Genomic DNA, 26,599 nt, shown 5'->3' with positions numbered 1-26,599 from the left:
AGTCCCTTGACTACAAAGAAGGTGTCGTGTCGCAAGAGTAACTATAGAATTAGAATGACAAATCTCCATCTGAAGCTAGGATCGGGGGAGGTCGATTCTCGGGACTCGGTGACACGGCGCTGGGACGCCCCGATCTGGGAACGTACGTAAAATAGAAGGGGGGGGCCTCTCATCGCGCTTTATTAATCCAAGGGATCGGGTAACGGGGGAAACTAGACCGCGAAGCCAAGCTGCATCGGCCCTTCTTCATGATATTCCGTATGCTTCAACGGGAGGGAGGCAGAGGGGCAAGAGAAAGGCGCGGTGGCGGACTACACTCCACCTTTTGTTTCTCTTTCTCAACCTCGCATACAACCTTGGAAGGCTGGCTGGTGTGTGATGGTTTTGAGGCTTGAGTCCTAGCGAACGGAATGGAGGGAGCTTTGATCCGCCCGCGCCGGTCCTTTGCTGGGCTAAGCCTGGGTGGGATTAGGGCAAGGGTCAGCACTCATCACCACTGTGACACTGTCAAACAAGTTCCGTCCTGTTTTGGGTTGGGTCTAACGCGATGGATGTTAGGTTGGCCTGTTTGGTTGTATAGGGGGGGACTGTTTCTTTGTTCTTCCATTATTATTATTATCACTATGATTTGTGTTATAATTACTATCAGGAGTCGTGGGAGTGTGGTACGGAGAACTTATTGGGGTTCCATCGTCGAACTGCCGATACCCTTGACAAATCTGTAGTATACCAACTGCAAGAAAATGACAGCCTGTCCATCTGCATATAGTATAAACTCACTCAGACAGCCAAGCACCCTCCGATCAAACCATACAACCATGATCCCAGCAACCTGGGCCTGCACAGGCCTCTTCACGATCGCCCTGCGACAGTTCCAACCCCCTAGGCCTCTCTCCAGCTTCCTATTGGACTCAACCACTCTGACACTTGGAGTAAAGTAGCCTTCCCTAGTCGCCCACTGGCTGGCTCCGGGGCACATTTGAGAGATCCGCCGATGATCGAGTCTGGGGCCCTTGCCCTGGTTTACTTTAGGGGGACCATCGTAATTTCTTCCGCTTCACTTCCCTTCTCCCACGACGCAATTACTCGCAACCATGTCCCTCTTTGATACTAGCTTCGTACTTTTGTCGTTTTGGTCGGCGGTGATGATTATGATTGTCGTCGTTATGCTCAAATAGGGTCATTGCCGCTATTACCAGTTCCAGTCAAAGTAGGTAGCAAAGTCGGGAGATTCTCAGACCTTAACTATGCGGAGGGACCTTGCCTTGACTAATTTTACTCCACGGTTCAAAAGGTCGGGCGCTGCCGCCGTCGATCCAAGGAAATAGGGTGGAAATAGGAATGAGGGTCCAATCGACTCGACCGAGTACTTAGTTATGGGCCCGGACTAGGGCTCGACCTCTGTCAGGTGACAATGGCGGTGACTCGGCGAGACCGACCTCGATCGTCGGCTGAGTATTGTTACAGTGGATGCATATACATGGTTTATTTATTTATTAAATTTGACTCCTGCCGTATGGACTCAGCCATGCTACGTAGATGTGTACGTAGTGCGTACCTCATGGGCTGTGTACGTGTGGCCAAGGAGGCAGAAGGGAAAACGTGACGATGCTATGGAGAAACAAGCGGATAGACTGCATGTCGTTCGTCTCAAGATGTATTGCGTGTAACTACCTATATGGGTATTATACTTCAGAGTTTCTTTATTCCACGGCGTACTCCGTAGTATACACTCTCTGAAGTAAGCGGCAACCGGACGATTCTGCGGCCTGTGCGTGTATGTCGAGGCATCAGGATACCCTCAGGCTCGCCGTCCCTGGATTTGAGGCTTTCCACTTGGTCTGTGTTTGGCGTTGTACCACTTCGCTGCAAGCCATCCCGGGGTTGGTAAATTAACGGCGTCCAGAGTCCTCATCGTCCCATGATCCCCGAAATTAGTCACTACAGAGGTCTCTTTGTGTCGTCAGGCATCAGTCATCAATGTGGTTGTCGATGTTAAGCTATCGACCTTTAGGGCGGGGTTAGATGACAAGAAACGAAACAAGACAAAGCAAAAAGAAAAGCAGATCAATGAAAGTAAATTAATCAAAACAAATAGATAGACAAAAATAAAGGTACCTCCGAGTAGATCCTGATCCCTCCGAACATGGAGTATTTGACAGGGAATGACTTGCTTCCTAAAATTATATCATAATTCCTCCGACCGGAAGGCTCATTCCTGTTCTGGCGACTTTTATGAAGAGCGTTAAGAACAGAAGAGAAAAAAGATAAAAATAAAAACAAAAAGAAAAAGAAAGAAAGAAAAATAAAATAGATTAGACCAACAGCTAAATCAGTCAATCGAAAAGGAAACACGAACGGAAAAAGCAACCTGAATCCTTGCTGACAAACTGATACTCGACATCAATTCAGCCAGAGTTAGACATAAAACCCGCAGTGGCGAAGATTCAGACTCACTTGCAAGACTCTGGCCATGTTACTTATTCTCTATTATCCATTGTTCATGTTATTTACTCTCGATGGTTCATGCGATGATAGAACCAAATCCAATAGCAATGGTACTTCTGACAGGCAGAAGCAACCGATCGTGATATACTTAAAATACTTTAATCCGAATAATATAAGATAATCAAATTGCAGATCAATCGTTCCCTCCGGACGGTGGAGAATCAATTATCGACACGCCACCGCGAGGACTCTTGACGGTCTTTTGCCCCCGAATAAAGCCTGGGGTTCTTAAGTGACTAGTTGGTCTCCAGTGTTGGGTCAAAGACTAAAAGGAGGTACTTTGAGACCCCGCTTGAGACGATCGACAAGAGTACTTTTAAATAAAATAAATAATATAATAGTTATGATAATAATAATAATAATAATAATAATAATAATAATAAATTAAACTAAATAAATACTATTTTATCTAAAATCAAAAAAAAAAAAAGAATAAATAAATCGAAACATCATATTCTAATCCTTCCAGACCAAGAAAATAATAATACTAATAATAATAAAATAGTAAATTAAACAGACTACTGCAAATGGACCCTCTCGTTGTTTCTCTTCCTACCCTCAAGGATTAACCCTGATCCTCGATTTGATTTGGATATCAAGAGGTTACCGAATCGGGGGGAGCGTTCGACTGTCTCCCCCCGGCCAGAGGAGGGGCGCTTTTTTTGTACTGAGATCCTAATCTCGATCCATCATTCTTCGTGCAGCTTCGCAGATGTGCCAAAAGTCCAGTCCTTTTCATTTTTCATTATTATTTTGTTGATTTTGGTTGATCACCCTCATTTAACAGTCCTTTCCCCTCGATCGTTGTGTTTTTATAAAGACCTCATTCTTCCTTATCACTTGCAAACCACTCCCTTCTTCTTCTTTCTTCTCCATCGTGATCAGACTTCTTCTTCTGATAATTGGTGTTGAGGTTCTATAGAATCCTCCACTCGATCTAGACCTGACTCCCTCTCTCCCCTTCTATCGATCTTCAGTGATACTATAATTATATCCTTTCCCCCATCCCACTCGTTGGTCTACTTCTTCTCTCTCTTCCCTGTCCTCCAAGGCTTGTCCTATACACTCAACCCCCGTTGGTGTCACCATCCCAACCCCACTCTCGCCCACTCCTACCCTCCCCCTCCCGTTTACTTCCCATCCCGGATTCAAACAAAGAAGTCACCCGCCAGGACTTCTCATTCGCGCCCAACCCCGTTGTCTCTCAACCCTCCACCTAGTACCCGTTCCAGTGTGCCATCTGCGGCTGCCAGCAGATTCCCCTGCAGCCTCACTCTTTGGATTCCCGCAAGCGCCGTCCTTGGTCTCTCCCCCAAAGACTTCCGAGGCGCTCTGACCCTCACCACCCTTTCTACCTGTGAGTACGAACAGCCTATCCCCGGTGTACCATCCCGAGACATGTTGTTTGCTTTGCTTGGATGGGATTCGATGGCCTCGTCAGCCGAGTCGGGTGACCGCACAATGGCGGGGTGTTGGTTTGATCTGCATGTCTCAATCTGTTTATATCCTCCCCTCTTCCAGACGACATCTTGCGTTCTCCACTTCCCCCTGGTCAAGGGTCTTCTTCTGCAATTTTCCAGAGTGGAACGAGAAGCTAACCCACAATTGCTGGCGTAGCCCTAACGCTGGTCCCAGTAGCGGTGCATCATTTGAAACCACTGGACGTTCGTCCAAGGTCATAAGAAGAACAACAACTCTGCTGGTTTCTCGAACGAGTACAAATTACCAGCCCATCCTCACTGAAGACCTCCTGGTTTTCTCTATGCTTTGCGCGCTCCACACGGCTCTGTCAGCGCTATAGATCTATACAACCCCTCCGGTCTATATACTATTTTCGAAACATTCCTCTCCTCTGACTCGGTGGTGCATACATCACCTCAATCGTCATGGTTCTCAGTGCGTCTGTCTCCACGACAGGGGCGGTCAAGAGACCCTCTTCTGCTTTGCAGGATGACTGTGTGGGCTGGGAGAATGCTCCGGTGAGTGAAGGTCCCATTCTCGGCGCTGCGCAGAGCTGACTCGAGGACCGCAATCAGCCCATGGGTGTCTCCACCTCTTCCTTCAACGTCCCCTATCCTCACTATGCCATGATCTACCTTGACAACATGGGCAAGCTGAAGGTGTCCGAGTCTGCCTCTATCCGGGAGCAGAATGGCACTGTCTTCTCGTCCGACGTGCGCACTAAATTCCTGGAGATTCTGGGTGCAAAGGTCGGCTACCAAAAGCCTCTGATACGCCGTAAGTCTTGACTCTATACCCTCAAGCTGAACCATTTTCTCATCACATAATACAGGATCCTCTGGCATGGGTGCATCTGAATATGGTTATGCTTACCCCAGCGACATGTCGCATTACCGACACGGCAAGCGCCGCAAGGCTTCTGCCCACGACCCGGCCCTGGATATCTCTTTTACCGAATCCTTTTCGGACCCTGTGGAAGAAATTCCCGCTTGCTCTGCCACCAACATGACAGGGCTCGAGATCGGCGATACTGAGAAGGTTCTGGAGTACTACGAGAACGCCCTCAAACACTTCCAACAACTCAACTGCCGGCAAATCGCCAAAGCGTTCATCAAGTTCATCGAGCCCCGGAAACAAGTCAAGCACCCGTACAACGGAGGTCGACCCCGGGCTGGCGCCCCTCCTGGCGAGAAAGGCGACCCAGAGAAGACCAAGCCCGAGTGGTGGCCTGCCGGTGTGGTCCACAAGGAGCCCGACCACCTCAAGAAAGACCGTAAGCATTCTGACATTCCCGGATCCCACTACGGTACAGTACTGACATAAAGACAGAGCGTATTCGCCTTTTGATCCACATTGTTCGCAAGCTGGGGCGGTTCAACATCACCCCGGATAAGCTCCAAGAGGTTGCACACGACGCCAAGAGACAACTGAAGCCGAACAAGATGGAGGTTCTTGATGAGATCTTCCGTGTACGACGGCTGGAAGAGCGATACGAACGGGGCGAAGTCGGTATGTGTTCTAGTGGCTCCTCAGAACAAGAGCCAGAACTAACCAATACCCCCAGATGCCACCACCATGGTCTACGTTCTCAACCGGGACACCAACGCCAAGGGCGACAAGGACTCGGACACAGTTAGCGAAGCAGATCAAAGAGCTGATATGGATGAGCTCGATGATGTCGATGATGGATTCTTGACACCGTCCACATCAGCCGAGCAAGCGACTTCCTTCGCCTCCATGGACAACATGGCCATGCCTAGCCAAGGCCGGTCAATGCACATTGGGACCGACCGAAACCAGATCTTCCCATACTCGGAGTCACTCAGTTTTGGCGAGCAGCCCAGAACCGACCGATCATACTACCATGCCACCCCGGAGTACTCGGACGAGTATCCATCGCACCCGATGATCAAAGCGTCTCCAAACTCATCGCTGATCAGTCCCAACGAGGCTGCCTTTGATTATCTGGCCCCTCCGTTTCCCGCCTCCACGGCAGGGGAGCAGATGGTATCCTCGACCCGCCCGGTGTCGGTCCCCATGCAACACCCCGTCAGCCACTATGATGCCTGGACGCCATCCTACCGACAAAACGTCTTCAACCCCATGGGTTACGGTGCCGCCAACCAAACGCTTCACCAGCCTTCCATGTACCAAATGCCCATGACGTCCGCTTCCCACGCTTCAGACCTGCCAGCCGGGAACGGCCTTCCTGACATGCGCGGTGACAAGATCGAAGATCTTCACCCCAAGGGATCTTCTTTCCGTGGGGGCCATTTAAGCCACCCTCACATGATGGCGGCGCACCATCCCACCGCAGCCTAAGTGCAACCAACCCATTAACGACACTCCGGAAGGCATAGCGACCTGACCCTGAATGACGCGCATGATATGTATGACTGAGCGATAGACTTCATTATTTTGTCCACTAGCGGGAACTCTTGCCTTATTCTCCAGAACCCGCCATCTTTTTTGCCGGGGGCGCTCTGCGACTTAATTTACCTAGCGATGCATTACTCCGTTCCCACCGCTATATATATATTTTGATCCGTTTCTGTTTGTGTTTCTTTTCTTTTATTGTTTCCATGCTCTTCGATTCGACTATACATTTTTGCCCTCATATATATTGCACCTGTTGCACAAGAAAAAAAAGAAGCCGGCGGTGATGGGCTCCCCCTGGACGGATGTATGCTGCTAATGTGTTGTTATGATTTGTTTATATTTCCTTTGTTTTGTTTGTTGAGCAATGGGGCGTGATTGATAGACGACGTCTTGTGGATTGTGGAGTAATTGTTAGATCCAAAATATAAATATTTATATATGCTACTTTTCCTGAATCTCGAACCTTCCTCCTGTAGACAATGGATCTGAAAATTGAGCAACGAGAGACAATGTCAGTGGAGTATGACTGATATCCCAGCCAGAAATATCGTCGCCTCAGGTTGATGCCCGGGTGGTCAAGTTCGGCAATAACCCGTGGTCTTGGCGCGCGGTAGTGGCGCTTGCGCTTCGCAGGACGAGGCCGGTCCGCTGACACAGCACAGCATCCCCAACTCAACAAACACCGGACAAAGAGCGACATATCTCCTCAATTCTGCGCTGTTCTCGTGTCAGTGCATCGTGAAGGGATTGGATCGGTGTTCCATCCCATTGCTGAGCTGCCCAGGCTACGGATCTATTCGTCCATCTACATTGCCCTCGCGTCTTCGACAGCTCTGCTCAGAGGGGAAGAGCTCTCCCCCACTCCATCGGCTCGAACGTTGCGGATCTTGCCTTCAACACCTTAGTCCGTTGAACCATCAATCGAAGTCACTTTGTCGAGTCAATTTCTACATCTTCCGAGAGAACCCACAGAATCGGTAGCCAATACCTGCGCGCAAAGGTACCACGCCATCGTCCTTCCGTCGTCCCCATGCATACTCCATCATCGTTATTTCTCCCATCCTTTGTTCTATCTTCCGATGGCTCGCCTTCTGCTTCCACGGTGTCGCTTTCGCATCATCATGATATAGTCTATTGGGTTGATCATGTCCGCTGACTCTGTCGTTATCCTCCTGTCAACGCGATCCGAAAGACAGCTCTAGGATTTCTCCACGTGCGCTGTTTTCGTCCCAAACCTACCGCCAATTACTCCGTCGATACCCCTAGACGAAAAGGAAGAAAGAATCGGAAAACGCGAAAAGGCCCAGCTCCGCTGGAAGGTACTCGGTATCGCCCGCGGATCTCGATCCCTCTGCTGCGCGCAGCAGGATGGCCGGTCCGCCGAACCCATTTGCCGGCCTCGGCCAGAGAGACGGCGTGACGGGGTCAGCGGGTCGAGGGCGAGGCGGCGGTGGCGGCGGTGTGTTCGGGAAACCGGCGACGGCGCCCTTCCAGCCTACCAAGAACTCCAGCGCGCCGCGTGATCCCAGACCCCGCGGTCGGGGGCGAGGAGCGCCAGCTGCAAGGGCCGGTCGCGGCTATGGTCGCGGCGCGAGCTCAAATCCTACCTGGCGGAAGTCGGAACCGACCACGGGAGCGCCTACGCCCGCTGCATCGTCGCCTTTCGCCCAATTGAAGCAGAACCCGCCATCCGAGTCACCCTTTGCGGCTGTTCAGAGTGCACAGCAGTCGCCTGCGTTTTCGCCCTTTGGGAAAGCTTCGCCTTCGCCTGGACCTGGACCTACGCCTGCATCGTTTGGGGCCCCCGCGGCCAGTAGTGCGACTTCTGTCGATTCGAGTCGAGATCCCCGGAGACAATCTGCGATGCAGGTGAATGGAAACACGAGGTCCGGCATTATTGTGGAGGATGGTGCTGTGCTGAATAGCTATCATGAACGTTATGAGAAGGTCAGTGACGAAGGTACACATTTTGAAAATAAGAGGATCTCTAATACTTCTACAGCTTAAACAATCCCGGGCGAAGGAAAGAGAAAAGGCGATCAGGGAAGGCCAGATGGCGGACCCCAACCAGCCGACCTCCTTAAACCAAGCCATCACCCCCGTCGGGACTTGCACAAGCATGTGCCCGGAGTTTGAACGTGTCGAACGTATTGTTCAGAAAATGGTGGATAAAAGCGAAAAGGTATTAGCGAGTAGACCTCCTGGGCTAGACCCGAAGCTCACACATCATAGTACCTTCATCCCACGACAAATTCGCTCCAAAACATGGAGCTGAAAATGCTCAAGCGCTTTAGGCGATCAGCTGCCGGATATGACGAACAACTTCCGTCTGATATTCGAACACCGATGACGCTGCTACAAACAATGAACTATTTGACTCGGCATGTGCTTAGTGGCCCGGAACCTCTAGGGGTTATCCATAAGTTTGTATGGGATCGGACGCGATCCATTCGCAATGACTTCTCGGTACAGCAGGTCACGCTGGAAGACGATGTGCGGATAGCTGTGACCTGTCTTGAACGGATCGCCCGTTTCCACATATCCTCTCTTCACTTACTCTCTAGCCCGGCCAACGAGGAACCTTTTGACCGCCACCAGGAACGCGAGCAACTGAACAACACCATGTTGTCTCTCATGTATTACTATGACGACAACCGCGGCCGTATTTCGTTCGAGCATGAAGACGAGTTTCGAGCTTACTACATCATCTTTGCGATCCACGACCAGCGACCGGATTTAGAAGCGCGTGTCCAGAAATGGCCGGCCGAGCTGCGCAGATCGCCTCGGGTGCAGGTAGCTCTAGAGCTACTAGCCGCTGCTGGAAACACGTGGGAATACCAAGGTACTCTGGACGCTAAGCGGCCGAACGCTATTGCACAGGGGTTCTATGCACGCTTCTTCGAGCTGATAGATTCCCCGGCCGTGTCGTACCTGATGGCATGCGTTGCGGAGATTTACTTCAACCACGTTCGCCAGACCGCCATCCGATCGATTTGGAAGGGCTACTGTCGCTACCCTGCATCCCAGCAGCACAAGAACGAAGAATGGACGGTCGACGAGTTGACAACCGTGTTGTGCTTCGATGACGACAACCAGACGATCCAGTTTTGCGAAGAACAGGACCTAGGATTTGCCGAGAATGCTAGTGGTAATTTATATCTCAATTGGGGCAACCGCCCTATTGATTCAATTGGTACGTGTATCTCTCGACTTCGCCATCGCTCAGTGTTGTTCGTCCGTGGGCTCGGCCTCCGCATCTCCCGAAGAACAATAGGGCTCCGTCGATATCTGTCCCAGCAATGTTGGTTTCATCGACTTACTAATTGAACCAATAGCCTTCCAACCATCCTCAGAGCACTCCTTTTCAGAGAAACTCGTCGAGTCGAAACGCGCAGGCAGGTCAATGGCTGCGATCATTCTCGGATTAAATATCAAAGACGCCGCCAGTCTTGGAATGATCGATCGCTCCCTGCTCTCACATCGAGTGCAACGACCTCTGACCGGCCCCGATTTCGAGAGCAACGACTCCCTTTTCGTGAGCGACGACGACAATGAGACTCCTGCTCCGACTTCTCAGAGAAATGGGTTCTTTGGACAAGACGAACCCGCCAGACCCGCCCCGAGTCTTCCAGGTCCATTCGGGGGCTTTTCGCAACCAACAGACAGCTCAACAACAAGCCAGACACCGAGTTCGATCTTTTCGGCACCAAAGGCTCCCGAGCCAAGATCATTGTTTCCTCCCGCCGCACCGACGACTGCCCCTTCTCCGTTTGGGGGCTCATCTCCTTTTGGCGCCCCGCAAGCACCAGCGTTCAAGCCTGCGGAGACGAAACCACTGTTTTCAACACCTGCCTCGCAATCTGCTAATTCCATATTCTCTACAAATGCGGCGAATGCAGAGACTGCTTCTGCTGCTGCTCCTGTCCCTGCTCCGTCATCCTTCAAATCGCCTAGTCCATTTCAGCAACCCGCGCCGTCGAGATCACCTTTCGGGATGCCAGCGCCGCCTACGAGCGTGTTCCCCTCTGAATCTACGGCAAAGGCAGAGTCTAGTACGGCCCCTGTGCCGTCAGACTCACCGTTCGGAATACCGACACCGCCTACAAGCGTGTTCCCCCCTGCTTCCACGACAAAAGCAGAACCTACTACAGCTCCCGCATCCTCGCTCTTCAAATTCCCAAGCCCCTCTCAGCAGGATACAGCGCCGGCGACTTCGCCATTCGGGGTTCCCTCAACTACGGACAATGCGTCCTCATCCGCAATGACCAAGGCAGAACCTGCGCCAGTTCCTGCGGAATCGCCCTTCAAATCCCCGAGTCCGTTCCCGTCAAGCACGCCGTCATCATCACCGTTTGGATTCCCGGCAACCTCGACCGGCACTGCTCTTGGGCAGTCATCTGCGTCGGCGGCAGGCCAATCCTCCACCAGCATTTTCGACGCGCCGAAAGCTCCCACTTTCCCATCAAGCTCAACCTCCGTCTTCGGTCTTTCTGGATCCACCGCACCAAGTAGCACTGATGTCCAGTCTGGCGAGACTGCAAGCTCAGCTTCAGCGCCAGCCACACAAGGTATGATCTAGTGGAATTGCCTTTCATATCGTGATCTAACAGATTTCAGGCACACCCTCTATATTTTCGTCATCTCAACCGGCACCCAGCTTAGGCAACAATTTTGAAAAGCCTGCCACTATGGGGCATGAGAATGGGCAGAATAACTCAAAGACACCATCTATCGCTGCGTCCCAGTCAGCGCCCGGGGGTTTGAACAACATCTTCAAGCAACCTGCTAAGCCGGAAAATCCCTCAACCGAAATTTTCAAATCTCCGTCGATGCCGTCTTTTGAGCAAGAGAAGGTTTCTGCACCTGAGCAGACAACACAAGATGTGCAGCAGCGATTTTCACAGCCGGAAGTCTCTCCTGCGGCAGAGAAGATTAGCGAAGGGGAAACTGGCGTATCGACATCAGAACCATCTGCAGAAGCCAATACTGCCAATCAGGATGAAGGAGTGCCAGCTTCTTCTGAGCCAGTTCGTAAGTTCGGGAAGTCACAAATTGTATAGTTTCAAAGCACTGACAATCCTAGCAATTGATGTAGCCGAGCGGCGTGTTGCATGGATCGAGGCTTTGAAAGAAGCCGCCGATAGGCGAAGACACCCGTCCTCATCCTCATCGAGTCGCAAGCGAGGCCACGAGGATCAAGAACCCGCCCCAGCAGACAGTGGCTCCAAACCGCCGAAAGCGTCGAAAGCCGAGGCGCACGTTCCACGCAAGACGTCCATGGCCCTATCTTCCATCAAGCCACTACCGAAACTCCCCATCCTAGAGCGCATCGAAGCGATGACGGCACGCAAACCGGAGAAAAAAGAACCCCCACCGCCGAAACCGCACCAAGTCGACGAAGACGAGATGCTTCTGTCCGCGGCGCGCATCGCAGCCGAGTCATTACGGAGCGGACCCAAACTGCTCGACCACCACTACTACTCTGCCCCGTACGAACCGCGTCGTTCCTCGTTCAGTCCGGGGAGCAGCTTTTCCTCGGTGAGATCTTACTCTCGGAGCCAGTCGCCTAATTCGGCGTCTCAAGTTAACGGGTACGATCTGGCTCTTGCGCCTGACACGGATCTCGGACTCGGTCGTACGCTATCTCGAACTGAACAGAGACTTCGAATGACCGGTGGCCGAGGCTTGGCTTATAAGCCTTTGGATTTTACTCCGGATAAGAAGCGGAAGAGCAGGTAGTGCTCACTGCTCATACTCCCCTGCTTTTATTTGAAACTCTTATTATGTTGTTCTGTTTTTATGCGTGTGGTATACCATGGAATGCAACATGGGTGCTGGTGTTAGGGTTGTATCATATGCATTGGCGGAGGCGTTTGTTTGTTTATTAGGTTGGTGTTCAGGGATCTTTGAGCGTTTAGTGTCATATTGGATTGAGCATAAGATTCCCATGATCCATAAAATAGTATTGTTTGAGCAACCGATTCACTAGTTTATCTATTTAAACTCCATTCAGAGGAGAGAACATCACTTGTCGTATGTTCATAGTATGGGGCCCATAGTATCTGCCTCAGGTATCTATCGACATCACATGATACCGCCCCCAACCCACCAATCAGGACCAGATTCTTTCCTCTCCAAACATCCATCCATCAAACTTATCTTATACTTCATCCATCCATCCATATACACAAACCCGACCCATCAACTTATAAACACAAGACAACGCCACTCAAGGCAACAGCCAAAATAGCTTCCCCCACACTTCCGAAGCCGTTCCATCTCGGCCCGTTCATCACCCGCATAAGACAACAAGCACGAGTCCCGCCCAGTGGAATATCCCAGGCAATTCCATATCTCGCTCGCCGCGCCTGGACACCAGCACTACGAACATTCGGCGCTAGTAATATAGCACGCTCTTGGGGAATTCCTCAAGCGCGCTCCTTTACTCCCGCTCGCGCACTCCATCAAAACCATCCCCAGCAGCACCAGCAGCAGCAACAGCAGCGCGGAATGAAAATCGCAACGCTGCAATTCGCGCCGCGGCTGGGCGACGTGGAGGGGAATATCCGCCGGGCTGATGAGTTGCTAGATGAGTTGGAGAGGAGGGTGGATATGTTGGTTTTGCCGGAGATGGCGCTTACTGGTTTGTTTACCTTTCTTTTCTATATTTGAATTTATATATGGTTGGTTGGTTGCTTTCTTACGTTGGTGGTAATGGTTCTGTCTGGATAAACTGCACAAATCACGGGAGAAAAGAGTATTAAGCTGACCTAACCAGGATACAACTTTTCCTCGGCAGACGCCATCCGACCATACGTGGAACACGTCGGACAAGGCCCGTCAGCCGATTGGGCGCGCAAGACCGCCAAAAAGCACGGGTGTAAAGTGTGCGTGGGGTACCCCGAAGTCGAAACGACCATCGCATCTAGCGAGTCAACGACGAAAACCGAAACGTACTACAACTCGCTGGTAGTGGTCGACCCGCACGGGTCTGTCCTTGTCAACTACCGCAAGACGTTCCTCTACATGGCTGACGAGCCATGGGCGGCTGAAGGCGATGCGGGGCGGAGCTTCCAGAGGCTGCGGTTTGGGGGTGAGAAAGGCGAGGAGAAGGAGAAAGATATAGCGACATCGTTTGGGATCTGCATGGACATCAACCCGTACAAATTTGAAGCGCCGTTTACAGCGTTCGAGTTTGCTAGGCGGGTCCTCGACTCCCAGACCCAGCTGGTCGTGCTATCCATGGCGTGGACTACGATGTTACCCGCGGAGGAGCTGCGCGCGCTGGGCGCCAAACCCGACCTGGATACATTCAACTACTGGATTCAGCGGTTCATGCCGCTAATCCGAGAGAGGATGGCGCATGGGGCGGACGTAGATGGGAATGGGAATGGGGATGAGGGGGCTGAGAAGAGGGTTGTGCTGGTTTTCGCGAATCGGTGCGGAGAGGACCCTGCTGCTGTCGAGGGGGAGGAGCCGGTAAGGTATGCGGGTGGGAGTACGATTATTGCTGTTTCGCAGAGGAGGCGGCGGGGGTTGGCTGCTTTGATGGGTGGGGATGATGGGCCGGATCTGGATGTCAAGATTCTGTGCTGGGGAATGATGGGCGCTGCGAACGAGGGGATCTGCTTTGCGGATACGGAGGCTGATCCGGAGATGGTGTTTGCGTTGGTGAAGCCGGAGGGGTGATTAGTAGGTAGGTAGCGAACTGGCCTCGATGGGATGGACATTTTGACAATGCTATGATTTGGGTGGTCTTGTATAGATACTTTGGCACCTAGTGTAGAAGTTATCAATCTACCTATCCCGATAACCACCACCATCGCCATTCCGTTCATTCATTGATCGCTCACCTGGCAGCAAGGTATCCCATTCATCTCAATGATCACCACAATGATTAATCCTGACCTATCATGTGAGACACGAAACCCCCCCTGTTTCATGTGACGAGGCATCATAACCACCAATCAAGCCATTTCTCGCAAAAGAACAAGGTTCATGACGACTTTCCCCGATAGCTTATCCATCCCACAGGATAGAATGTGTAATGTGTGCGCGCGCGTGTGTGTATGTATGTAGGTGTGGTGTATGCAAGCATGCATGCATGAAAGAGACATGCATGACATGCAGTGGAGACGCCGCCCTCTCCGTCTCATGACCTGTGTATCTCACCAGTGACGGGGCCCGGATCAGCGTGGTGTACGTAAAAGTGTGGATTCAGACTGGAACTGGAACAGGGGTGGGGATTGTCAAGGGGGTGGAGATAGATTTTCTGGTCAGAAAGAGGTGAGGCGTGAAGGAGGGAGGGAGATGGAGTATGTATGTGTGAACGAGAGACACATGTGACACGAGGTCAGATGAAGATGCATCTAGACCGGTGGTGGGGAGGTTTTTTTTATTTTTTATTTTTTATGATTATTAGACAAACCCTCTAGGTAGGTAGCTTTGGAACATGGTGTTTATGGTTTTGGCTTTTATTGGTGGGTAGTAGAGAAGAAGCTGATGGATTCTGTCTAGCTGGAATGCTGATACTTGGCAACCGGACTAAGACTACAACGCTGACAAGAAAGTGTCAAGCATATAATACCCACGGGTTATTATTAAAGCTTTACTAGATTGGGAGCTGTGTGAATAGAGCGGTGAACACAGATATCATATGATGAGCCTGAAGAAGTACAAGTCTACCATGCACGACTTCTAGTGTCTCTTAGTCCGAGAAGAGCAACGGAATGATGAGCAGAATCCCTGTAGGATCATGGGTTCATTTGGCGCTACTAATCCAGACCTATGAATGACTGGCGTATTTTCTCATACGTGCGGGGTGATTGGCACAGGCATGCCTATCGGATTAGTTGACGATGCGCTCATGGAGCTGGTGCAAGTTCTATTAAGATGGGACTTGATATTGTGATATCCTGTTTTCTATGATCACGTCGACAGACACCTCTGGGGAAAGACTCAGACTATCTGTGGGACCGGGCATGTGTCTTTATCGAGACTGACTCCTCGACTAATAGAAACTGGTTTGCATTCGAGACACCGACTCACTGTTCTGTTCGAGGTGGAGATGTGTCGAGGATTGACCTGTGTTAGCCAACGCCTTTCCAATAGAGAGGTTGCGTGGACTATCTCTCAGCATTGAAATTGGAAGTTTACTCAGATGACAGCTACAGTGAGAGTTGAGAACTTCATACCACCCATGTATAGTAGCCCTCCGGTGAAAATCCGATCTCATATGCCAATGTCAACACGTACGTTGAGAGTGAGTGACATACTGGGCCAACCACGAGCGGGTTCCTGGCACCATCTTCAGCGACCTTCTTGAAAGATGACCTAGAGATGCTCATTACAGTTCTCGCCATGTCAATCATCTCGGGAGAGGGCTGCGCTGTTCTCGTGATCCCAGCTAGCATGACCTTCGCCAGTAGGAGTGGAGCGGATGGTGATGTAGAACCAGGAGAATTTGCATAGTCAAGTTTGGTCGCTTGACAGGTTGCTGAGCTATCCCCTTGACAGGTAGAACTTGTGTCTCTGGCGGTTTCATGTTTGCAAGTCGCTGGGCCTAGAATACTGGACGCCAGTCATTGTTCGACGTGGCCTGGCATGTGTCGAGACCCTCCAGAAGAGCATCTCGATGTTAAAAGCCTATCTCTGTAATGCCAGAAGAATGATGCAGTTGATGAGGAATGGCTAGAATCAACTGAAGAGGTGGACTATCAAAGGTACTTTTCATGTACACGGCCTCATCACGTGTCGTCTACACGTGACGAATGCGATTCAGGAGCGGAGAAGACAAGTCCACGTGACACCAGGAACCCCTCCTCCGGCATCCGGGCAGCCAATCATCTGTCAGGATGAGCCATCTGGTGGAAGGAGGGGGGGCACGGGGTGGCTGCACATGACATTGCCTGGATGGTTTGGAGGGGGGAGGACAGAGGAGAAGAGGGTTTGAACAGGATAAAGCGAGTGACCATGAAAAGGGAGAAAGAGGAAGAAACCTAAGAGGAAGAAGAGAGAAGAAGAAGAAGAAGAAGAAGAAGTATATGATTTGGTGGTGACGATTACTAAGACATCAGGTGACTGCGCAGCCGGTCCCTTCAGGCCGCCCCAGGCATGAACTTCGGCCTCGTCGCCTGCCCGTCGCCCACGTGAGTTCCTCTCTCTCTCTCTCTTCTACTTACTACTTCCTCACCTGTTTATCCCTACGTTCCCCTCTACAATCCTCCACAACGCTTTCTTCCCGTTCAAATCCTGGCTGCTCGCTGTTTCCGTCCCTATTATTTCCCCTGATATCCTTTCGGTCCGGTGGAAATTGGTTGTTCTTGTTCTCTGCTCGAAATCGTGAATCTTCCATCCTCTTGTTGTTGCCCGTGGCAGGTGACTTGCTGTCAGGTGATAGAGATCCATCCATCTCTCACCCTTCAAGGTACGTTCCTTTCACTTTCCCTTCCTTCCGACTTCATCGCGCTTTCATTCCCCATCCTTTTCCATTTCGATTCTTTGCGCTTCTCCCCCTTCTTCCCCCCTCTCCCCCCATCCGTGCTGCCAGATGGCTTCGGTCCACACCGAGAGCCGACGTCTTCCGTCGTGAGCCGGTCGGGCGCGGTCGCTGCTTGCTCGCGACGCCGGCTCTGCTCCCTCGGTTACATCTGTTGCTGAGCTGCCATGACGCGTTTCCGGTGTGCAACCGACTGCTAGGGTCGTCCTACCTGTCTTTAATTCATCCAGGACTCCTGTCGTGGCTTCTGCGATGGTTCAGGAGCTGTCCTGGTGTGTGGGGTGATGTTTTGGGTGGCCTGCAGCGGGCGCTCCCTTCCCCCCCAATGATGTTTTGGTGCTGAATGCGGAGAGCTGGGCGCGTCGGCCCAACGCGTCTGCCATACACTGAACCAAAACAAACTCCCACTTTGCCCTCTGCATGGCTGAATGAATGGTTGGTGCTTGCAATGGAGTTCAACTTGCTTCGTGTTTCCCCATCTGTAAATATTTGTTCCTTCTGGCCTCGAATGTCCGGGCTGCGTTCCCCTGGTCTTTTTCGTGCTCCCTTAGCTCCCTCATGGCCCGAATTCTTTTCGCACTTCCCCATGGACCGCTCACTTAACTTTCCTCCATTTACACATGCACCCCCGCAGATGGCTGACTTGCATGCAGCTCACAGATAGTCGCAGTCTGTGATATTTCTACCCCAGTCGAGTTCTGCCTTGCTCAGGTAACGCGTCTCCAGTCGCAGTGTTGTGGTCCCCAGCGACTGATGTAATGTAGCAGGGTAGCAACTCCAAGCATTTTCATCATGTCGGATCCTTCGGTGGGCGCGTCGGATGGCAATGTCTCCAACAAGCGCAAGCGTGATAGCACCGACAGTACCGGTCCCGAAAACCCGCGCCCGCACCGTTCGTCGCACGGAAGCAATGGCAGCATCCCCGGCGACACCCAGTCGAATTTTCCCCACGGCTCGCTGGGGTCTTACGACACCCACGGTCTCCCCAACACCACGTCCGAGTTGAACATCGACCAGCAGATCCTCCAGCACGTGGGGACCCAGAACGGCATCTCCGACGAGAATGCCCTGACCGCGAAGGCGGCCTTGGCGGCACACAACCCGCAGGCGAAATATCCCGGGCCCCCCGACTCCGCGTTCGACAACAACCTCACCCACGGCCTGACATTTGGGGATGATATGGGCCAGATCGGTGGCGCCCATGGCCACAATTCCACCGCGGCCGCCGTCTATGCGGCGCGCGAAGCCCAAAGCATGAACCAAAAGCCGTCCGTGGGATCGCCCGAGTGGCATCAGATCCGCAAAAACAACCACAAAGAAGGTCCGTGCATTCACTCTCCGTGTTCCTTCAATAGCTAACCGAGATTAGTGGAACGCCGTCGTCGTGAAGCGATCAACGAGGGCATCAACCAGATCGCCCGTCTGGTGCCCAACTGCGATAAGAACAAGGGAGCCATTCTGCAACGCGCGTGCGAATACATCGAGCAGATTCATGGAGAGAAGCAGGCCATGGCCCAACGCTGGGAGCACACCAACATGACCACGACGCAAGCCATCAATGAGATCAGTTCGCAAAATTCCAAATTGAAGATCGAGGTGAACCGACGCGGCGAGATCGCGCAGAAGTGGCTGCAGCGGTGTCGCGACGCGGGCCTGGAGTTCGACGACTACGAAGAGTCCAAAGAACTGGAACCGCTGGATGTCGACCAGAACCAGGGCTAATCTCTTTATTTTCCTGCTTTCTTCGCCAGCGGTGTCTCGCGTTATGGTCTTCTCACGTGTGCTACGACTTGTTTTTTTCAGAGGCAGTGATTCCCTGTGGTTGCATGCTGATTTCGTCTTTTTTTTTCCTTTTCTTTTCTTTTTTTTTTTCCCGTTTCGGTCTGAATTTCCCAATCTTCCCTCCGTGAACAAATTTCCTCAATCTTCTGCTGTCAGCTAAGGTACCCGTGACCGGTTCGCCCGGGTCAGCGAGCCCACGTGGCTTTGATACTGAGTTTTCCAACCTGGGTCGGTCATCTCCTTTCATGTTTTTATTGCGGTCTACCCTCTGCTGTCTTTAATTTTCGCTTCTTTCTGTATGCTATCTTAGTATGGGTCGGCGAATTCGGGCTGGGAGTGATAATCAGGCGTGCCTCGATCCGGTGCAATGGATGAGTTCAACTGCTAATTGTAGTGTATTAAGTGTGGATGACATGACCAGTCTTAAGCTACTGTAGTACTTCATTGACTCAAGTAGACCAGCTCTGTAACAAACCAACAAGATGCATAAAGGTAATTTCAATAAAGCAAGCATACAAATGAAAGACGGAGTGAGAAAAGAAGAAAAAGCAAAGAAAAGGCCAGACCAACAGGTATCCGATCCATCTCCAACCCTCCCACTCTCCTCTCACAACTCATCAAAACCAACCACACAACAAACCAAAGCGATCAACTCAACCCACTCACTCAATCACCCCAACCAATAGAAGAAAGTATTAAGAAAGATCACTTCGAATCCCACATAACCTCATTCAACCTCAACAACGCCTCCGCACTAGCCTTCTTCGCCGCCATGAAATCCTCCCTATTCTCCGCGCCATGCGGGCCCCGCAGCGTCTCCGAAAAGCACAAATCAACCAGGATCTTCAGCTCCTCGTAGCTGAAAGGCTCGCCGTTGCCGGCCGCGAGGGCCGCGTCGGGGTTGGTCGCGAAGGCGTCTTTCTCTTCTTTGGCGTAGTCGAGGGCCTGTTCGGCGCCTTCGAGGAACCAGTCGAGGAATTTGGCGCTGCGCGGGAGGGCGATGACTTCGGCTTGGTGGGGGGAGGAGGAAGAGGGGGAGGGGTCGATGATGATGTTTTTGAGGTTTTGTTGGAGGACGAGGACGTCGAGTTGGAGGCGGAGGGCGCCGTTTTCGTTCATGGCGCCGATGTGGCGCGTGCGGGAGACGAAGGTCTGGTCGATGAAGCGGGCGAGGCCGGATTTGATGAACCAGGATTCTTTCGAGCCGAGGTAGGAGGTGATGTTTGTGTCGAAGGAGATGAGGTCGTTGTTGAGTTCGAGGACGGTTGGTGAGGCCGCTGTGGGCTGGCTGGCGATGATGTGCCACCAGGATGTGTTGGGGTCGGGGGAGGGCGTCGAGGGCTCGGAGTAGCGGATGTTGGGCGGGTTGGGACCCGTCATGGTGCGCGTTAGCATGTGGATGATACCGCAGCGGATGTCGATGTGGAGCGCGAAGAGAGCCGTCGAGGCGAGGTTGCGTAGGGATTCGAGGGTGTTGTCGAATCCGTTTGCCGTTTCTTGGTTGAGGGGCAGGTAGACGGGCTGGTTGATGCTGTCGCGTCTGGGCTTCATGGCGCAGATTAGGGTCCATCGTCGACGTTTTGGCCTGACATCTGAGGACTGAAGGTCGGCTAGCGGGTCTGGGTTTTGGCGCAGTTTCGCGAGGTTGCTTGCGAGCCATTGCTGTTTGAGTCAGCTAGGTTCCTTCAGTGAGTCCAGTGGTTTGGGAAGGGCGAACCATGCTGTTGTACAGGAGTGACAGAGACACTACCGACTTGGGGTCCGATATTATGTCGAATGGTTCAAGAGGAACCTCATCGGTGCGTTGAAGGAGGAGGTCGGTTTCCTAGCGCGGTCAGCTGGTCCTTCGGTCTATATTCAATTCGATAGACACCTACCGTATCGATGGAAATCTGTTTATTAGCGGCCTTCTCCTCCCATAGGTCGCGCACCACATCGTGGATCTCCCCCGAATCAGCGAATTGCGCTGCCGCTTTGAGCCGAACAGTCCGACTTTCCCGTGGAGAAAGCTTGGTCACGATCACTGCAGAATCATTAGAGCTGGACTCAGAAAACTGTTTTATTCGTTTTTGCTCACCCTTGTACCACCCGAAGCACTTATCATAGTAGGTCATGATTTGGGTGATCAGAAGCTGCGAGAAAGCCTGATCGTGAGGGATACTGGACAGTATTTTACTGAACTCCTTGATGATCGACATGAACTTGATAGTTCCCTTGAAGACTGGCCGCGGCGACACCGTCGACCACTGGGCATCCTCCGTGAACGCATCCGCCTCAATAAAACAGAGCGTGCAAAGATCGGTAACAGTCTCGTCCAGCTGAGGAAGGAAGACATTAACAAGGAAGTCATCCAAAAACGACGTCAGCGAGCTCGTCGCAATATCAGAGTCCATTGGCACGATTTCCTTGAGCCGCTGGATGAACGAAAGCGAAGGCGGAAGTAGAATGCTCATGTTGAACACACTGGGCTCGATGAGGATCTTGTGCCCCGTGCCAGAGTTCCCTTGCCGATTATCAGACGCTTCGTGGGATGTGTTTTTCCCTCGGGACTTGGAGACTAAGCCGGGGACGGAAGATCTGAGGATCTCGTCTAGTTCGTCTTGCTCGGCTTTCATCTGGGTTGTTCGATCCGCGTCGGACAGTTTGAACATTTTCTACTGCTCGTTAGCGAACGCAATATTTCAAACAGCCAGCATGACGCACCTTGCTCTTGTCCCTGTTGCCAGAGTAGAGTTGACGCATGTTGTCGTAGTCGTCGGTCGAGGGCTGGACCGAAGTTTCGCCATCGGTGGCCAAGTAGTCGTGCATGAGAGACCGAATCTGCAGATAGATAATTAGATGAATGCCGGCCAATTTTGATGACCACACGTACCTCGCTCTGATAAAGCTTCCAGACCTCTTTGAAACCGCCCGCAAGGGAACTGCTTTTGGGGATTCCCTCGCGCTCCATGATCGCAGCAACCACGTCGTGAACGACACGGTGTCCTTCGGCAATGGCTTCGAACTTTGCGTACAGTGTCCACAGGAACTCCGACAAAACGTGGCCGCGCTTTTCGATCACCTCCGTCGGCATTGTCTTGCTATCTAGGGGGGTCAGGCCACGCGTCAGATTCGGATATCGCGTATCGATTTCGGCATTGGTTTTATCCACCACTGTGAACAGCTCAACTGGCAGTCGCTGCTCAATCCTGTCAACTGCGATGTCCAGGTGTCCCATATTGTTCAACGATTCGATCAGAAGCTGGATGTAGTAAAATGTGTCTGCCTCTGGGTTTCGAGAAGCATCCTCCACCATCGGGGAGGAACCGTCCATTTTCGCGAGAAAGCGGTAGACAGGCCTCTCCCACGTGGTAGTCCCAGTCCAGTTCGGGGGGTTGGACGGATTAGGTTCTCCATCAGCGGCCGGGGGCTTCCACCGGTTCGCACAGTAGGGAGATTTCAGGAACAAATGGTCATGCAATTCTTCGATCAGAATGTCGGTAAGGGATGTCTCTTGGTTTGCGAAGTACGCGCGAATGTCAGCCAGGGCGCCGATGTTTTCCAGCTCTGATCGACGTAGCAGCCGTAGACCATCATGCAACACCTCGACGGCGGAGATAAACCGTTTGTCTGAGATAAGGGATTCCAGCTTCTCCGGCAACGATTGAATCTCTTGGATCTGGTTGAATAGCTGGATAATATCATCGTAGTTCTGGGACGAGGTTGCCAGTCCTTTGAGCTCGGGCTTGGTCGCAATCAACCCAGATTTGGAATTTTCCAGCGCGTATTTCAGATTCCGCAATCGGCTCTGCGAGCTTTGGATGCTCGACTGAATCTTGTGATATGTACCAATGGAGCTATTGAAGCCCTGGTGGTGTTCTATGCCACGTTAGTACCAGCTCCCAAACAACGACAAGTGTGGGACCGACCATTGACAACCGCTTTCAGCGTCTTTTGGATCTGCTCATGAACGTCGAGGAAGTCGGCCTCTCGATCCGCTTTCCCCAGTGTACTTGTATCCATCAATTGCAAGGCTACCTGGGCCGGTAGACAGTCATCAGACGCCATGAAATCCCACTCATTCTGAATCGACTGGATGACATCTACACCAAATCCAACACGTATATTAGCCACTGCCGCAGCAAAACAGAGTCCAAAAGGGAGACAATCGAACCTTCAACAGCCTGCGACCCGAGCGCACTAACCGCACTGAAATTCCTGTCACGAGCAACACGGGGATCCAACAGGCCCGGATCCAGTTGCGGCACCTGTGGTGGCACTTGCTGCTGTTGCTGTTGCTGTTGCCCTTGTTGAGGAACTTGCCAACCATCCCGCGAGCCCATCTGCCTCCTATTCGCCTCTGGTTCTCGCGTCCGCGATCGCGACGACGAGTACTCCCTCTCCCTCTCCCATCGTTCCCGTCGCGGGTCGGCGGGCGGAGACTGAGACGGAGACGGACTCGGCGACAGACTCGGTTGCTGCGACGGCTCTGGATAGAAGCCACCGTAGCCTCCTGCGCGCCCCTCGCGCTGTCGCCCACCACCACCGCCGCCGCCTCCTCCTCCGCCGCCGCCGCCGCCGCTGTATCCGTTTACGCCCAGGTTATTGCTGCCGCCGTATCCACCATCGCTGCGGTCGTATCGACTGGAGTCGGAGTATCCGTATCCGTTGGCGTAGCCCCCTCTGCCGCTCATAACAGATGTGTCGATGTTTGATCGGGGTGTGTTAGGAAGTATCGAGACCGAAGGAGGGGGGGGATATGCGGGGAGCCGGGCCGTTCGGGGATTCTGGGAGGTCTAGGCACTAATGGTGTTGGATCGGAGGGAAAGGACAAGGGGCATGATCGGACCTCGAGATGCGAGGGGAATTCTCCGAGAATGGGGTGTTTTCTGAGCTAGTGCAGAGTCCGCAAGGGGGTGTTGTTGATTCAGAGCAGTGATAAGCCACCGGGTGTCATTGTGCATGGGAGGAACGAAGCCGCAACGGGGGGGAAGAAGAGCTGGGTCGAACTCCGTAAGGTTGCGGTCGGGTCCACGGGCTGCTTCTCCACATGAGCAACGGATCCGCCAGCCACATTCGGCAACGCAGATACTCCCCTGGGAATTGATATAACGAAGGAAGGAAGAAATAGATAAATGGACAAAATTCTCTACGCTGGTATGTGAATATATTGATTGCTTGATTTCTACACAAGGGCGTTTTCATCCACCATGTTGAGCTGTACTATATACTAAACTAATACTACTGTCTCACTTAGAGATGGGCTGGGTCTCCCGCTGAAGCCAGCCGCGGGTGTAGGCGTCGTTTTCGAAGAAGTGCTGGGTCTTCTCCCAAATCTCCGCATGGTAGTTGTTCACCCACTGGACTTCGCTGTCACTCAGAAGGGACGGTTCGATCAGGTTGCGGCCGATGGGGGTCATCGTAACGTGCTCGAAGCCCAACCACGGCCGGTCACCGAACTTGTGCGTTGTTTCCACTTCACGCGCCATGATGACGTCTATTGCTGCATGTCAGTTTCATCATCTGTATCCGGTCTAGGCAGACTTACTCTCAATACGGATACCGAACTTGCCGTCCTCGTAGAATCCAGGCTCTGCTATGGTCAGCGCGTGTACCTGGAATAGACCACCAACTAGGGAAACCTACCGTCAGAGATGACATTGCCCGGGGCAATTGGAACCTCGGTGTATTGGACACGGGTGCCAATGCCCATAGGTCCCTCGTGCACATTCTGAATTGACCATGATTAGACACGGTATTCTGTTTTCCATTCAAATTCCACTTACCAAGAAAGAACCAATGCCGTGTCCGGTGCCGTGGAGGTAGTCAAGTCCTTCCTTCCACAAGTACTGACGAGCAAGAGCGTCGATCGCAAATCCGCTGGTTCCCTTGGGGAAGACAGCCGAATCGATCGCGATGAAACCCTTGAGGACCAGAGTAAAAGCCTTCTTCTCAAGGTCCGTAGGCTTGCCGAAGTGAAACGTCCGAGTCACATCCGTGGTGCCATCAAAGTACTGAGCGCCAGAGTCGCAGAGGTAGATCGCGTTGGGGTCGATGATCGCGCAGGCGCCCTTCTCGGGCTTGTAGTGGATCACAGCGCCGTTGGGGCCGGTAGAAGAGATGGTGTCGAAGGAAAGGCCGGCAAACAGATCGTGCTTCGATCGGATCTGCTCCAGCTTATCGGCAGCATCCACCTCATCCAGCGTGGTCTTTTTGTTGACCAACTCGTTCTCGAGCCAGGCAAAGTACTCCGTCAACGCCGCGCCGTCACGAATGTGGCATGCGCGCATACCAGCCAATTCCACGTCGTTTTTGACGGCCTTGGCGTCACCAATCGGACTGCGAACCTCTTCAACCTGCTCTTCCCCACCGAGACTCAGGTTCAGAGCCCACGAGGTTCGGTTCGACACGAGGAATTTGGAGGCTGCGCCACCCGACTCTTGTTTTCTCGCTTCGCCGAGGGCCTTGGCGTCAGCGTAGATCGAGTCGTACGGCTTGATGGTGACATCGTTTCCAAGATGGGCTTTCACCTCCGGCGTCAGCTTGTCTTCGTCAACGTAGATTTCGGCGGTCGTGGGTGTGATGATGGCATATGAGAAGAACACCGGGTTGTACGGGATGCTAGGATTCACCGGTCAGTAGAGATTCAAGGATATACAAGAGTTTCACTTACTCATTGCCACGGAGGTTGAACAGCCAGGCAATCTCGTCGAGCATCGCTATTGTCTGTCGTCAGTATCCAGCCAATCGACCTCATAGCTCACAGGAACATACAAACGACGAACCCGGCAGCTTTCTTGGATTCGAGCTCCTTGCGCAAATCGGCAATCTTGTCCTGGAAGCTTTTCCCGGCAAATTTCTCGGGGTGGACCGAGACCTTCTCCCTCGGAGGGGCGGGTCGCTCCTTGGCCCATACCAGATCGACCAGGTTCTGCTGAACACCCACCAACGACGAACCGGTCTTCTTGAGAGTCTCCGAGAGGCTCCGCGCGCCACCTATTGGGGGTCAGTCCGCGTCTCACTCATACTCAGCCGGTTGTTCACTCACTGGCGGTGATCAAAGCCGAATCGACACCCACCACCTTGCCACCCTCGGCTTGCGTGGTCGTCCTAGTAGTGCCCACTTAGCTCGCTGCCCTCCAAGAACCACAGACCGGTGTGCCTTACCATTCTTGCCAGGTGGGGACCCCCTCAACTCCTCGCTTCAAGAGTTCCCAATTGCTGTCCAGCTGTTTGGCAGCCTGGTTGAAGTACCGACCATCGGTAGCCAAGGCGGCCTTGGACATGGACACAATGGCGGTGCCCGCCGATCCAGAGAACCCCGAGATGAATTCTGCGGAGAAGAGTTGTGAGTCACACAGTGTATATTTGGTGGTCACCGCGGGGGCGATGCAGCGATTGGGTCTGTGGAAGGACAACCCAGGGGCGAACTCTAACCTCGACGACCGTCACATGGTGCAATATACTCCGATTGATGGCTATCCTCCGACGGAACGACTGTGTAGGCAGGTCAGAACCCAATGTTGATCTCGACGCGAAAGAAGGTAGATGATGTCATACTGTAGACGTCGACCTCTTTCTCCTGCATCAATTGCCTCAACCTTGCCAGGCGCTGGGAGGTGTCCACCGTCGCCATATCGACGGTGTATCTCGGACGGGAGGTCGAAAATAGCCTTGTACGAGGGAGGGGTAATGATCGAGCTGATCGGACGGCCGATGATAACCAGGGTAGGCGAATCGGATGGTACGAACAGAGCATCGACGGAGGATCGAGACGAGAGAAAATGCAGGTGTCCGAAGCAGTAGACGAATCCCGTCGACACGGTTTGCAGGCACAATCCCTTGGATTGTTGCACAGAGGGATGGAAGGGGAGGGAGAAGAGGAGGGAGGGGGAGAAGATGATCTGGAGCGATGGAGGGGAAGATCACTCAAGGTTAGGCACGGATACAGTGTATGATCAATGAGAAGTAGAATCGAGAGCTAGTTCAGTT

General features: G+C 52.5%; 6 protein-coding genes across 6 annotated transcripts; 4 read left to right on the top strand and 2 right to left on the bottom strand.

The window, feature by feature from the left end:
• The first annotated feature begins 4,151 nt into the window (after positions 1-4,151).
• On the top strand, positions 4,152-6,481 carry BDW47DRAFT_83660 (uncharacterized protein). The gene is made up of 5 exons (XM_024819987.1): positions 4,152-4,487; positions 4,545-4,746; positions 4,802-5,242; positions 5,299-5,478; positions 5,534-6,481. Exons 1-5 carry the CDS (start codon positions 4,395-4,397, stop codon positions 6,289-6,291), a joined length of 1,674 nt encoding a protein of 557 aa, XP_024668107.1. The 5' UTR covers positions 4,152-4,394; the 3' UTR covers positions 6,292-6,481.
• A 1,235-nt stretch (positions 6,482-7,716) lies between these two features.
• Positions 7,717-10,860, top strand: BDW47DRAFT_129362 (putative leucine permease transcriptional regulator (SAC3); the record flags this gene model as incomplete). The annotated part of the gene is made up of 5 exons (XM_024816981.1): positions 7,717-8,295; positions 8,351-8,530; positions 8,581-9,541; positions 9,684-10,428; positions 10,488-10,860. 5 exons carry the CDS (start codon positions 7,717-7,719, stop codon positions 10,858-10,860), a joined length of 2,838 nt encoding a protein of 945 aa, XP_024668106.1.
• A 1,648-nt stretch (positions 10,861-12,508) lies between these two features.
• BDW47DRAFT_112824 (putative protein N-terminal asparagine amidohydrolase) lies at positions 12,509-14,610 on the top strand. The gene is made up of 3 exons (XM_024814253.1): positions 12,509-12,988; positions 13,124-14,125; positions 14,202-14,610. Exons 1-2 carry the CDS (start codon positions 12,859-12,861, stop codon positions 14,035-14,037), a joined length of 1,044 nt encoding a protein of 347 aa, XP_024668105.1. The 5' UTR covers positions 12,509-12,858; the 3' UTR covers positions 14,038-14,125; positions 14,202-14,610.
• Positions 14,611-16,397: 1,787 nt separating this feature from the next.
• Positions 16,398-16,791, bottom strand: BDW47DRAFT_112822 (uncharacterized protein). The gene has a single exon (XM_024814252.1). The coding sequence runs from the start codon at positions 16,757-16,759 to the stop codon at positions 16,529-16,531; it is 231 nt and encodes a 76-aa protein (XP_024668104.1). The 5' UTR covers positions 16,760-16,791; the 3' UTR covers positions 16,398-16,528.
• A 745-nt stretch (positions 16,792-17,536) lies between these two features.
• Positions 17,537-18,599, top strand: BDW47DRAFT_83572 (putative HLH DNA binding protein (Penr2)). Its single transcript, XM_024819985.1, has 2 exons — positions 17,537-18,167; positions 18,216-18,599. Exons 1-2 carry the CDS (start codon positions 17,639-17,641, stop codon positions 18,566-18,568), a joined length of 882 nt encoding a protein of 293 aa, XP_024668103.1. The 5' UTR covers positions 17,537-17,638; the 3' UTR covers positions 18,569-18,599.
• A 734-nt stretch (positions 18,600-19,333) lies between these two features.
• BDW47DRAFT_120636 (uncharacterized protein) lies at positions 19,334-26,366 on the bottom strand (the record flags this gene model as incomplete). Its single annotated transcript, XM_024815517.1, has 18 exons — positions 19,334-20,290; positions 20,346-20,453; positions 20,506-20,651; positions 20,706-21,282; positions 21,332-21,448; positions 21,501-22,486; positions 22,537-22,710; positions 22,782-23,290; positions 23,969-24,104; positions 24,156-24,200; positions 24,254-24,338; positions 24,394-25,228; positions 25,281-25,326; positions 25,382-25,603; positions 25,656-25,717; positions 25,775-25,940; positions 26,045-26,104; positions 26,168-26,366. 18 exons carry the CDS (start codon positions 26,364-26,366, stop codon positions 19,334-19,336), a joined length of 5,430 nt encoding a protein of 1,809 aa, XP_024668102.1.
• Between the last annotated feature and the right edge of the window lie 233 nt (positions 26,367-26,599).

This window comes from Aspergillus candidus, assembly GCF_002847045.1.
Source record: "Aspergillus candidus strain CBS 102.13 unplaced genomic scaffold BDW47scaffold_70, whole genome shotgun sequence".
Classification (NCBI taxonomy): Eukaryota; Fungi; Ascomycota; class Eurotiomycetes; order Eurotiales; family Aspergillaceae; genus Aspergillus; species Aspergillus candidus.
Note: the sequence above shows the minus strand (reverse complement) of the source record. Positions and strands in the feature narration are given on the sequence as shown.

Coding starts and splice junctions, on each gene's coding strand:
- BDW47DRAFT_83660 (XM_024819987.1), top strand. CDS start 4,395: ATGGTTCTCAGTGCGTCTGTCTCCACGACAGGGGCGGTCAAGAGACCC. Junction 4,488..4,544: donor TGGGCTGGGAGAATGCTCCG/GTGAGTGAAGGT, acceptor GACCGCAATCAG/CCCATGGGTGTCTCCACCTC. Junction 5,243..5,298: donor CGACCACCTCAAGAAAGACC/GTAAGCATTCTG, acceptor ACATAAAGACAG/AGCGTATTCGCCTTTTGATC.
- BDW47DRAFT_83572 (XM_024819985.1), top strand. CDS start 17,639: ATGTCGGATCCTTCGGTGGGCGCGTCGGATGGCAATGTCTCCAACAAG. Junction 18,168..18,215: donor CAAAAACAACCACAAAGAAG/GTCCGTGCATTC, acceptor AACCGAGATTAG/TGGAACGCCGTCGTCGTGAA.
- BDW47DRAFT_112824 (XM_024814253.1), top strand. CDS start 12,859: ATGAAAATCGCAACGCTGCAATTCGCGCCGCGGCTGGGCGACGTGGAG. Junction 12,989..13,123: donor TTTGCCGGAGATGGCGCTTA/CTGGTTTGTTTA, acceptor AGCTGACCTAAC/CAGGATACAACTTTTCCTCG.
- BDW47DRAFT_112822 (XM_024814252.1), bottom strand. CDS start 16,759: ATGGATGGATCTCTATCACCTGACAGCAAGTCACCTGCCACGGGCAAC.